Here is a 13,201-nt window from a genome sequence, read left to right as displayed (position 1 = left end):
GTAATTTCTAACTAGTAAGTATCTGACGTCAATTGAAAATTTTATCATCGCATATGTATATCTCATACTTGAAATTTTTTTTTTATAAAACGTATTTATTTATCTTATTATCTTATTTGCACTTGTTAAAATTTTCCATAGAAATATAATTATTTTTATTATTTATTTGTATTAATGTATTTTTAATTTTTTTTATTTTTATTTAATATAATATTATATATTAATATATTAATTTTTTTGTTTTTTAGAATTTATACAATTTATAACACACACATATATATATATATATATATATAATAATAATATATACGTAATAATAAAATTGTTTAAGAGCTTTAGAAAATAATTCGTAAATTGATTATTTTTATTTCATTGCTATATTTTATAATATATATATAATTATATTAAATTATTTGGTTCATCAAATTAATATTTAAATTTATCAATATATATATAAATCTTAATTAAAAAAAATTTAAAAACTTAATAAAAATGTTTGTATATCAAAAAATGCGCAGTATATGCGCAGCAAATATTTTGAATCATATATATGTAATATATATAACTATTAATACATAAAATAGAGATTATATAAAAATTATTGTAATTAAAAATAACGTAACTGATATTAACTCTTATGAAATAAGGTCATACTCAAACACATGATTAGATAAAGCAAATCTTGTGATGACAACATATTCAAGTTTTTGTTAATTCTTTTACCATTTCTCAATAATATAGTTCTTATATAAATTATATTTGAAATATATTTACATAATCGTGAATTATTTTAAATCTTTATTAATATATATTATAAAAACAAATTTTCAGTTAATTTTATATATATATATATATATATATTTTTTAAATATGACTACTTTGAATATCAATGAACTTACCATAGTAAAAAGAAATCTACATGTCCCTTCTCTTGATGAAATAAAAGATGGTAAATTTTAAATAAAATATATAATTTAAAATTTTAACAATATTATATTTATATATATTTTTTTCTTTTCTTTTTGCAATAGTGTTAAAAGAAGGATTAATTAAAAATTTTGCAAATGTTGAAGTAGAAATTGTTGATTGCCCTGATTTAACACAAGAACCATTCACACTTTCTGCTCCAGGTAAAATAAATTATATTATTTTTTATATATAAAGTATTTTTTTTTTTTGTATTATTTTAAATTAATATTTGAATTTAGGATTAAGTGGTAATTCAACAGTGTTAGAAATTGGTGGTCCATCATTTCTTCTTCCTACTGTACAAAAAAATAAATTATATGATATTCAACAACTCTTAAATCATTTACATTATAAAGAAGATTCTTTTGTTATTGGGGCAGGAGCTGGCCCATGGCCACACATAAATTCTAATTGTGAGGTAATAATCAAAATTTATATATATATATCTTAATTAGTAATTAGAATATAAGATAAAATTTTTATAGCTTATAATGAATATGGTTGTTTCATTATCTAATGTACAAAATGGAACTCATATTTCATATGTCAATAAAGGAAATGGAAACTGTGAACTTCAAAATTTACCTAACAATGAAACGAGATTTGCTTTGTTAGCCAATTTATTTGTCACTGAAGGAAAACCTGGTAAAGTCTTAAAAATTCATGTTAAAAAACGTGTTGGAAATGATGATTTTATTGCATGTATGCAAAAAGCAATTGCTCAAAATTATCACAATAATCTTGTTGGTAAGCAGAATTTTTTTGATTAATAATTATATCTAACAAAAAATACAATTAAATATTTGTATAACATTTTTTTCAACTATAGGATTAGGAGGAACATTTTTAATAAAAAATGGAAAAGTCAAACAGCATGTTATGCCAGATTTCTCAGCAACTCCATTACGTACTGAAGCACAACTTAATAATTGGTTACACTTTTATAACATGTCAACACCTTTAATAGCTGTTGGTACATTTGTTAGTTCTGAAAGTGTAAGTAAAATCATATGAAATTAGATATTATATAATTGTAGGAAAACGTTTAAACTGTATTGATAAAAAATAATTTGAAATTGTCTTTAGTCTATCCTACTATACACTGTTACATGTATTGTTCCATAACATTGTTTCATTGTTTATAATTTTAGGATCTAGATCTTCGTGTTCAACATTTTCACAGTTTTTCTCATCATGGAGAAGGTGGCCATTATCATATTGATACAACTCCAGAAACTATAGAATACTTGGGATATTTCAATTTAGGTACTACACTTTATCGTATAGATAAACCATTAACTGGTGTAGAGTTTGGAAAGGACTAATTTTTGTTATATTGTTATATATACATTCTTATAATATTCAATATTTGTAATATTCAAATAAAAGTTATGCATAAATAATTATAATGTTGTAATAACTTATAAACATATTTCTTTTGTAATTAAATAAGATAAATTATATTAATTTTAATAACAAAATTATAATATTACTTTAATTCAAAAATAATTATAAGGAAAAATTGAAGTAAATAAACGAATCTATTAATTGCATAAATATCATAATATACTTAATATACAATTCATTTAACAAAAGATCTAAAAATCCTGATTACTTATATGAAATTATAAACTTATTCCAATTATATTATTATTAATTAAAAAGATAATAAATACATTAATTAAAAAGTTTCTTTCGAGTAAAATTAAAACGAATAACGTCATTTTAACAAATTTGATCTTATAATTAACATTTTTTACTTTAACATTCAGAATCTCAATCCAATCGTTACATTTTCCAAATCTTCCTACCAGTATTAATCTCTCATAAACTGTTTGATATGCAAAGCTGTATATTAATTCTATCAAACAGCAGATGTACTAGTGATAGATGGTAGTATACAGCAAAAGTCTCATTCAGTATTGTATCACGGATCATAGCTTTAAAGTAGCCCAATAATGAAGTTCAGCATTGAATCCACTGCTTCTTATAATAGTATACATCCAGCATACCATTACACAGAACAATTTGCTAATAATGCTGAAACGTATCAAGAGAGTACTAAATGGTTTGGAATATTTTTGGCATTTTTATCAGGTACATTTTTTACAATTAGTTCTGCCTTAGTCAAAGCAGTACAAAATGTACATCCTATGGTATTGCTGACTATCAGATCTGTTTTACAAATGATAGTTATGGCTGTTGTAGCATTTAAAGTTTCTAAAAATCTTTTTGGACCCAAAGGACAAAGAATGCTTTTACATTTACAAGTATGTTAATTATGAATAAGTTAATAAGATTTATATTTCATATATTAATAAACAAAAATAATCTGATAAAGTATTTCATCTTTTTTCTCAGGGAATAATAGGTGGTGCAACATTATCATTGTTATATTATAGTTTTCGCAAATTACCAATAGGAGATGCTACAACAATTATATTTAGTTCTCCAGTGATTGTAATTGCATTATCTTTCATTTTTTTAAAAGAACCTTGTGGAATATTGCGCGTAATAGTTATGTGTGCACTTTTTGCGGGAGTTATTTTTGTATCTAAACCACCTTTTTTATTTCAGGTAAAAGAATAATATTTTATAAAATTTCTATAAATCAACAATTTGACATAAAATATTTCTTTCTTTAGATACATAGAGCTGAATCATACAATGTGATGGGATATGTGTGTGCTATTTTAGCAACTCTTTTTACAGCTCTTAATATAGTTATTATGAGAAAATGTTCAGAAATTCATTACTCAGCAATTATCTTTAATCTATCTTGGTGGTCACTTGTTACAGCAGTATTTTTTTTCTTTCTTGTATCAGATAATCAAGAACAAAAATCAAAATTTTCATATGATTGGATTACTTGGAGTAAAATATTGTTAATAGCACTAACTGGATTATCAGGTCAAATTTTAGTGACTAATGCATTAAAAATAGAAGGTGCTGGAAAAGTATCAGTGACTAGATCTTTAGATATTATTTTGGCTTATATTGTACAAATATATTTTTTTGGAGATCAACCTACATCAACTAGTATTATTGGAGCATTTTTAATCATAATCTCTGTTATATGTATGGGATTTGAGAAAGAAATTTATAATGTTTGTGATTTTATTCCCTAATCAAAGATACAGTATCTTAAATTATTTACCTGCATAAACATAGATAATATACATATTTTTATGAATGGTGAAAACGTTATTATACTACTATTATGATTTTCATAATATAAAGTTTCAAGACTTTATACAATATAATATTGAATTATATGAAAACTACCATTCATTTACATAATTTTTTAACCGCATGAATTTATATACCTTACATAAATTTTCATTCAAACTAAAAATAAAAGTATCAAGTATTTAATAGTTAACTCAACAAACTGATTATATATTTATAATTATAATCTATATTCTTTTCTAAAATTTATCATGAGATAGAAATGACACAATTTTTAAAGTATACAAATGAATACATATTTACAATTGTACACACATCGTTATTATATGTACTTCGAATTATCCGTGACTTTGTGCGGACGTAATTAACTGTACCTTTATAATTGTTAACGCGGTTTATTAAAAAAAAAAATATATATCTACGATTAACAATAAATCACCATACCATATCCAAGATAATAGTATGTACATTTTTTTTTCTTAGCTATTTTATCCCTGCTAGATACAAACAATTCTATCGAGAAAATGCTAATTTAGAGCTTATAAATCTATACATATTCTTAGAGCTTACTTAGTTTATAACTGAAGTAATACATATAAGAATTCTTTAGTAACTGTTTAAAACGTTATCATGCAACATAGTATCATATGCTACACTAATTATTTTAGATTAATTATCATTAGAAAGAAGCCACGGATACTTACATGCAATCAATCTTCTTGTAGTTGAAAAAACGAAAAATTTGTGTACGTGTTCTTGTCTGTACTTCTTTTTAAACATTTTGTTCCTAAATTTCGTCCAATTTGCATTTTTGCAATTATTGCCACCTGCACTAGCTGCTCTATGCACGCGTTAATTAAATAAATTTTCATATTTTTTAAGATACGCTTAAATAATATTAAAGCTACTGTTAAATAGGAATGTAAATGTGTGTAATGTTGAAATAAAAATTTATACATAATATACCAATTTTTGTTTCTGATGTTTCTTATGTAAATATATATTTACATATTCCTTATCCAAAAGTTATAACTTTACATTGGTCATATATAAATTTTTCTGTTTCTAAATATCTTATATTAATTTTGAGACTATACAAACTTTGACTTGTATTCTGTTAATTTAAATAATTTTAAATCAGTATAATTTTAAATATTTCTTTAGCATTGTAGCATAAATACATTATATATGTATATTACTAAAGAAATAAATCATTATGTATGTACACAACATACAAAATATGATGCTGTCCTAAGAATTATTAAACTTAATTTGTATTATTTGAATATCTTTTTTGATGCTTCTCCAAAAATATTTTTCTTATTTTTAAATTAAATTACCAATATTTTTTATTTTATGAAACTTTTTAGTAATTTAAGTAAATATATATATATCTATAAAAATATAGAAACAAATGAATAATGGGCATTGTGTGCCATTCCTAGAGAAACATAAGAATATTAAATAATAACAATATATATATATATATATATATATATATATATATATATATATATATATATATATATATATATATGTATGTATGTATATATATATATATATATATATATATATATATATACACACACATACACATTTTTTGCAAAATGTTACAAATAGTATCAGAATTTTCATTATATTCTTCATTATATATATTCAAAATATTTCTTACTTATAAAAATAGAGCACATACTGTTTTTGATTGATTGCCTCATATATAATGCCATTGAAATACTACTAATTTAACTTTGGAATATATATATACACATCTCCTCAAAGGTAAGAAAAATACTATAAAGGTACTACAATATTTTATGTTAAATATAATAAAATTATAATAAAATTAATGCATTACATTATACAAGAAAGTATAACTATATTTTAAGTAATTTTAAAATTAATAATAATATTTAATTAAATGATTTTGAAAATTTTAAACAATTTGAAACATTAATTATTTCTTTTATTATAATTTAACATAATATTAAATATTAATTTGTAAGATATAGAATATCAGCAAAGTAATAAAAAAAACTTGAATATTTTTAACATGAAATTTAGTAAACATCAACATTTTATATAAAATAATTTTAAATCTAATTTAATGCAATTTTTTATAATGGAATTTTTATAATGTTCTTATCAATAAAAATTATATTTGCAATATTTAAATGAAGAGATAAGAAATAAATATGATAAGTTAAAAATTAATTCAAATATTTTTTTTGAAAATAAATAAAATTATGAAATCTTTTACTAGTAAATAGAAATGATGTTTAATATTTGTAATTATTTATTGTTATGAAATAAAGATGCAAAGATAAAAAAACTTGTCAATATATCTAAAATATTTGTATGAAAGTATATATACAGTATATTTAATACTTAAATTTTTACTCTGTAACATTAAACTTTTATGAGCCTATGTAATACATAAATTTATATTATCTAAAATAAAATATAATTCTGCTCTTTACTTCATAATATTCTTTGATGTAATACTACAATAGCACTCATCAGTTATAAGTAATATACAATGATGGATATATTACATCCAATGAAACATGTATTTTCAACATGTAATACAAATAAACAAAGATATGCTTTGAAGATCATTTTTTTAAAATTAAAATCAGATCTGATTGTGCATAATTTACTAATGCTTAAAATAAAATAATTTTGAAATTCATAATTTAAGTTTTAATGCTTCATTTCTCATAAAATTCTACATATATTTCATACAATCAAATATAATACCAAATTTTATAAAAACTATTGAGATATGTTAGTGCAAACGAAATATACTATAATAATAAGCATATTTTATTATATTATGAATACTATTGTAACAATAACAATGCATTCGTGTTCCTTGTATCACAAAATGCTCGAAAATACGAAATTAATTTTATAAATGTTTCTTATGCAACTTGTGCAATGTGTATTATTACTATTTTACAATTATTTGATTTAAGGCAAATTTAAAAGTTTAATTTTTGTTTTTTTAATTATAAATCGATCAATATCTATTTTTCAAATGTATTATGTTGATTTTTGTAAATATTGTTATAAGTAAAAAATATAGGAAAAACAATCTGGGTTAATAATATAAATTATTTATCATAGTACTTCAATGCATTGGCTATCATATATCTAATTACTTAGAAGCTAAAAGCAAACGTACAGAGTAAATTTAATTTATATAAACGAGTAATATTATAGAACACACTCGCATTAATATTTAGAATATCTTAGTATTTTATGTACACAACGTGCCATTATTTCATTTTTTGTTAATTTTTAGTATAAAATTGTGGATGGCAAAAAAATGGTCTAAGATTTCAATTCTTTGACCAAAGTAACTGACTTTATAAATTGTAAACATATAAAATATTTGTAACATTACTCATTGTATCATGATTCAATATGAATTTTGAGCCAAATAGTACTATTTTTTAGTTTAAGAGAAACACGAATAGTATAAAAAGGATATAATAATAATGATAAACGAAAACAAATATGTTTGAAAATTTCTATATACCTTAGAATGATATAATAAACTAAAGACAGCATCAACTTTTAAAATATATGTTAAACACAAAAATCTGGTACACTTCATAGAGCAACGAGTAGAGGACAATTTGGCATAATAACATAATGTCAATTCAAATAAACAGATAAACTTTCATTGACCTTGTTAAAATATTGCTTAATTAAACAAATATTTTTAAAATAGAACAAATTTGCATACCTCCTTTAATTTCATTAAACAAATTAAATCAAATGTGTATGGGAACATGGACCAATAATTCTGCTCGACTGGAAAATACTGCGGAACACATTTCGCATGTATATTCTACAGCATCTGGTACTATAGTTTCTGGAATATCATCTACAGGTGCTATAACGGTATGAACAGCCAACATTCGTTGAGATGTCGATTCAACTTTTACACTAAGTTTTACATTCCCAGTTCCTACATCTTCGGTATTATTTACTTCACCTACATCGGGAAGTATATTTTCTTCTTCGGTTGTAACACTTGCTTCAAATGCAACTTCTAAGTTACTTCCATCTACTGTATGATCCATTAATCTCGTTGAATCCGTATTTTCTGTATTATTATTATTTTGTATTTCTTCATGATCAATATCCATTGGTTCTTGTTTAATTTCATCTTTCTGTTTTTTAATTTTTTTCAAAACACCTGATCTTTTTCTAGGTGTTGATTCCATTTTTTCATTATTAATAGCAAGAATATTACCATTATTATTTCTATGATTATTATTCGGCGTTTTTTGTAAATTAGGTTCTATTTTTATATTAGTTAATGGTGATTGACGATGTACTGGTGTTAAAGATGTTGGAGGTTCTTCCTTTGGTTTTGGGAATGTTGCAGGTGTTGGTTGAAGTTTCCCTTCAATATGATAACTAACGTTTTTTGTTCTTGGTCTATTTCTTTCCCCACCAGGAAAAATACCTAGTTTATGTTCTTGTGGCATCATTTTAGGAGTCCTTGTTACCATTGTTTTCGTTTTTTGTCCTTTCTTTACTCCATCACTACCAATTTCAACAGGCACTCTTGTTTTTTGGGTGTGAATCATTTTTGGTCTACCAGGTTGACACGAAGCTTCAGCTTCATTCTTTTTTTCTTCTTTTCTAAGCTTCTTCTTAGAAAGTTTGGATTTTCCAGGATTTAATTTCGAATTACTAACAATTGAATTTATATTTTGTAAAGAACTTTCAAAACTCTTAAGAACATTCTGATATCCTTCTTCAACATTCGACCGATGTTGTTTATTTTTTCTTCCAAGTTTTCTTTTAGTATTATCATCTGAATCAGAAGCTCCTTCTAACATATCATATTGCTCAGTCATACGCAACATTGTATTGGTTTCATGGGGTTTTAATTTACGTCTCCTTTTGTATTTTCGTGGTCCTGTTTGCGGTTGACGTTTTAATGCAGTATTATCATCACAATGTTGCACAATATGAGCAACTATTTCTTCTGATGTTGCATATGTATCACCACATACTTTACATAAATATGGAGTAAGACTACCTACACGTCCTGGATCAGAACCTGAATGATGAGCTCGAACATGTTCTCTAAGAACGACCTAAAATAATAATAATAATAAAAAATATGCATTAAAATATAATGGAACAATCGAAGTATATTTATATTATATATTTTAATTAAAATATCTTACTCTTTGATTAAAAGCACGTGGACAAATTGCACATCCATATGGTTTTTCTCCTGTATGAATACGTTCATGTTTTCTTAAAGTACCGCCATCAGCAAATGCTTTCCAACAAAATCTACAACCATATGGTCTTTCTCCAGTATGAATACGAATATGAATTTGTTGTGAACTACGACTTCCGAATGTTTTACCACATTCTCGACATGGAAAAGAACGACCACCTAAATCTTTATTATGTGAATGACGATGACTAACAAGAGCTCTACCATTAGGAAATTCTTCTCCACATTCATCACAAGCTACCATTTTATTGCGATGTGATACCATATGTCTAAATAAAATTACATAAATAATTAAAAACTGATTAACAAATAACATGAAAAAAATTGTAATAAATACCTTCGTAATCTAGCTTTGCTATGAAAACGTTTACCACATTTTGTACATCCAAAAGTTTTATCAACATTATGAACCCATGAATGCTTTAATAAACTGCGTTTGTCTTTACATGTTTTTCCACAAAGAGTGCATGTATTTGGTGGAGCATCTTCAGCATGATTTTGCCGAACATGTTCAGCAACTTCAGCATCATCACGACATCTTTCACCACATAATAAACATCGGCGACTGGGTGATCTGAACAATCAAATAATGTTTTTATCAATATTTATCGAGATATTTAAATATTTTTAAAATGATTATCATAAAGTTTTAATTTTTATAATTATAAAATAATTTTAAATTATTCTTTATTTTATAACATATATATACCTAGCATGAAGTTCAGCATGTGCTAACAATGCTAAAGCTTCTTCAAACCATTCACCACAAACATTACAAACATGATGTTGACTTGGACCTTCCACCATATCAGTTTCTTGTTTAACATGAATCCTAATATAACCAATAAAATTAATATTATATTGTTATTAATTTTTCTGATTATGAGAATGAAAATAAACAAAATGGAATTTTAATCATTATGAACAATTATATGAATATATTTTTTCTATTATTATAATGTTTTAATTTTTATAATTATAAAATTATCTTACTTTTGATGACGTTTAAGTAAGTCCAAACGGTGAAAAGGAACACCACAAGTATTGCAATAGAATTCTCCAAATCTTTCATCTCCAGTATATGTAGCATCGTTATCATATTCTTCTGTATCAGATTGTATTGTACCACCATGTTTGACACGAACATGTTCTCTTAAACTATTAACATCCCAAAACATGTCACCACATGATGTACATTCAAATGGACTATCACCACCATGTATACGTGCATGAGATGCAAGTGCTTTTTCTCTTGCAAAACCAACTCCACAATATTGACACACATATGGTTTTGTTGGATCAGTTATAGGCCAACGTGGTGCTTGAGGTTCAGTTGATACAGGTGACATTTGTTCAGTCCATCTTGAGCTTGAAGCATAGTTACTACTGCGCGCAGAATTTCTACTAGTCATTTCTTCCAAAAGACGCATATCTTCGTCAACATAATCATAAGATTTATTGACATATTTGCCCATTTCTATTTTACTATCTTCCATATTGCGTTTAGAAATAGCAGAATTATTTTTACGTTTTCTAGGTACACTTGATTGAACTTTTTTACGTCTACCTTTAGTAGTTTCTTCTTCTTCTGGTATTAATGAATCATCATCATTTAAATCATCCTCTAAACCATCTCTAGATGGTGCATATGCATGAATCTTTAAATGATTCATAAGATCACATTTTCTTGCATAACGTGCTCCACATAAATTACAACCATGAGGACGATCTGTCTGATGTGCTACCATATGATTCATTAAATTTGCTTTTTTTCTAAACCTTCTGCTACAAAAGTCACATGGATAAGGTCTACTATTTGTATAAGAATCTTGATCAATTGGCAATGGTATTTCCATGTCATCATATTCAAGTAGATTTTCATGGGACACTTTTGTTTCAGGTATTTCAACCCTTCAAAATATAAATGTATTAATCATTCATTTTGTTAAATTTAATTTAAAATTTAAAAAAATATTTTATTTAAATTTACCCATCTTCTGGACCAGATCTATCCCAATTATCTGCAATTACTTCCTCTGTAACTTGTATATTGAGATAGTCATGACCTTGATCTTGTGGAACTATATAAATAGATTCCATATCGTTCGATTGTGGCACCATTAGTATTTCTGATTCTGTCGTAGAAGTTACATTGGGAACTGATTCTACTGTTTCCTCTATTGCAACTTCTTCGCAAGCCCCTATTACTTCTTCTTCTGCTCCAACAAGCTGTGCTTCTAAACCATATATTACTTCTTCGTGAATGACATTTCCCACCTCCTCCACCCATTGTAATGTCAAATCTCCAGCAACATCCATTTTGTTATAACGTAAAATTATTTGATCACTGAAATCACTGAAACATAAAAATTATTTTGATTTTAATTATTATAATAATTATTTTATCTGTTTTTTACTATGATTTTCATTTATTATTAGATAAATATTATTAAATACATATTTATAATAGCATAATCATATAAAGAAAAGAAGGATGTAAATTAATATATATACACATAAATATAAAAAATTCATTATACAAAGTTAACTAAAATTAATATAATTAATTCAATTACATTTATACAATTAAATTTCCAATTATTAATTAGATATAATTAGATATAATTTTAATCTAAAAAATAAAATTTTTTTGTATATAATTATTTATTTAATTTTCAGATAAATCAAAATAATATGAATTAAAGAATTATATATATTATTATAATAAGAAAATAATTAGTTCTACTTATTAATTATATATATATAAATTTGTAACAAAAAATTTGTTTCTATAAATTTTTTAATAATAATAAATTAGGTCTATTTAATAAAATATAATATTGATAACATAAAATGCAATATTGAAGAAAATTGCATATAAAACTAACTTAGATGACACACATTACAGAAATTTAAAATTGTTTGTCAATTATGATTTTAAAACTTTCTAAGAACATTTCCACTAAATTTTTTAAACAACGAATATTTAATATGTTGACATCTAAGGTTATATTATATAGGTTATGACTTTAGAGGTTATAAGAAGTATTTCGAAATAGAAAATTGTTTTGCACGAACGAACCAACTGAAAGAAGTGCCAAATAAACCAGTAATGAAAAACAAAGGGTGGCCGATCGGGTAACAGTATTTTACATATGATCAAAGCAGTAGCCATAGCCTCTCTTTATTCCAAGCCTCCTTCCATTCAATTACACATTACGAACTGTATTAAAGTGGTACTTCTTCATGAACGCATAGAAATTTTTTACCTCAATTCAATATTAATAAAAATAGACGCAATCATAATAATTTACTTACTGTTAAATATCCTCTATACAGCTATTAACCTAACCAAAAATACTTTATCGAGATCGAGAACAGCGTCAACCTTCGGTTGTTTTCAATTTGGAGGGGATACGTTTAGAAATAAATTTAACAAAATGGCCGATAGATGTGACTTTGGGGAATAGCTAACTATAGATAAGAAATCTGCGCAAAACTTTTTACATTTTGTATAGCACTTGTTCGTAACAGATAATAAATCACGCAATAAATATTATATATATATAAATATCCATCAAAATTATCATTACTTAATGTTTAACTCATATTTGTAACTTGTGCATTTAGAATCACAAACTAAACGCGCGGTATATGGAATGTAAGTTCACTCTTTTCATTGGTATATCATATATTTATGCAATGTAAATGCACCATTTCATATAACTGAAATCTAGTTTGTCGTTTACAGATCTATTCATCGTTATATTT

The 13,201-nt window shown here is 24.7% G+C and overlaps 3 protein-coding genes across 4 annotated transcripts; 2 read left to right on the top strand and 1 right to left on the bottom strand.

Moving 5' to 3' along the window:
* The first annotated feature begins 796 nt into the window (after positions 1–796).
* LOC411385 (ester hydrolase C11orf54 homolog) lies at positions 797–2,372 on the top strand. The gene is made up of 6 exons (XM_394859.7): positions 797–949; positions 1,032–1,130; positions 1,209–1,387; positions 1,455–1,716; positions 1,799–1,965; positions 2,121–2,372. Exons 1-6 carry the CDS (start codon positions 871–873, stop codon positions 2,292–2,294), a joined length of 960 nt encoding a protein of 319 aa, XP_394859.1. The 5' UTR covers positions 797–870; the 3' UTR covers positions 2,295–2,372.
* Positions 2,373–2,927: 555 nt separating this feature from the next.
* LOC724388 (solute carrier family 35 member G1) lies at positions 2,928–4,744 on the top strand. The gene is made up of 3 exons (XM_001120222.3): positions 2,928–3,239; positions 3,331–3,546; positions 3,615–4,744. The coding sequence occupies exons 1-3, from the start codon at positions 2,928–2,930 to the stop codon at positions 4,095–4,097; spliced, it is 1,011 nt and encodes a 336-aa protein (XP_001120222.1). The 3' UTR covers positions 4,098–4,744.
* Positions 4,745–6,548: 1,804 nt separating this feature from the next.
* On the bottom strand, positions 6,549–13,042 carry LOC100576817 (zinc finger and BTB domain-containing protein 41). Of its 2 annotated transcripts, none has more exons than XM_016912282.2 (7): positions 12,513–12,531; positions 11,421–11,786; positions 10,424–11,341; positions 10,140–10,262; positions 9,768–10,004; positions 9,372–9,699; positions 6,549–9,278 (listed from the first exon to the last, which is right to left on the bottom strand). In XM_016912282.2, the coding sequence occupies exons 2-7, from the start codon at positions 11,747–11,749 to the stop codon at positions 7,938–7,940; spliced, it is 3,276 nt and encodes a 1,091-aa protein (XP_016767771.1). In that variant the 5' UTR covers positions 11,750–11,786; positions 12,513–12,531; the 3' UTR covers positions 6,549–7,937. The 2 variants fall into 2 exon arrangements, with proteins under 2 accessions (XP_016767771.1, XP_003251146.1); XM_003251098.4 differs by lacking the exon at positions 12,513–12,531 and adding an exon at positions 12,749–13,042 and having other exon boundaries at positions 6,550–9,278.
* Between the last annotated feature and the right edge of the window lie 159 nt (positions 13,043–13,201).

This window comes from Apis mellifera, linkage group LG5, assembly GCF_003254395.2.
Source record: "Apis mellifera strain DH4 linkage group LG5, Amel_HAv3.1, whole genome shotgun sequence".
In the NCBI taxonomy this organism is placed as follows: Eukaryota; Metazoa; Arthropoda; class Insecta; order Hymenoptera; family Apidae; genus Apis; species Apis mellifera.
This window is presented reverse-complemented; position numbering and strand designations above follow the sequence as displayed.

What these genes read in the sequence shown, in the direction of transcription:
- LOC411385 (XM_394859.7), top strand. Translation starts at nt 871, where the DNA reads ATGACTACTTTGAATATCAATGAACTTACCATAGTAAAAAGAAATCTA. An exon ending in TCTTGATGAAATAAAAGATG is followed by an intron (nt 950 to 1,031) that starts GTAAATTTTAAA and finishes TTTTTGCAATAG; the next exon opens with TGTTAAAAGAAGGATTAATT. An exon ending in ATTCACACTTTCTGCTCCAG is followed by an intron (nt 1,131 to 1,208) that starts GTAAAATAAATT and finishes ATTTGAATTTAG; the next exon opens with GATTAAGTGGTAATTCAACA.
- LOC724388 (XM_001120222.3), top strand. Translation starts at nt 2,928, where the DNA reads ATGAAGTTCAGCATTGAATCCACTGCTTCTTATAATAGTATACATCCA. An exon ending in GAATGCTTTTACATTTACAA is followed by an intron (nt 3,240 to 3,330) that starts GTATGTTAATTA and finishes CTTTTTTCTCAG; the next exon opens with GGAATAATAGGTGGTGCAAC. An exon ending in AACCACCTTTTTTATTTCAG is followed by an intron (nt 3,547 to 3,614) that starts GTAAAAGAATAA and finishes TTCTTTCTTTAG; the next exon opens with ATACATAGAGCTGAATCATA.
- LOC100576817 (XM_003251098.4), bottom strand. Translation starts at nt 11,749, where the DNA reads ATGGATGTTGCTGGAGATTTGACATTACAATGGGTGGAGGAGGTGGGA. An exon ending in TTACTTAAACGTCATCAAAA is followed by an intron (nt 10,263 to 10,423) that starts GTAAGATAATTT and finishes TGGTTATATTAG; the next exon opens with GATTCATGTTAAACAAGAAA. An exon ending in AGCAAAGCTAGATTACGAAG is followed by an intron (nt 9,700 to 9,767) that starts GTATTTATTACA and finishes AATTTTATTTAG; the next exon opens with ACATATGGTATCACATCGCA.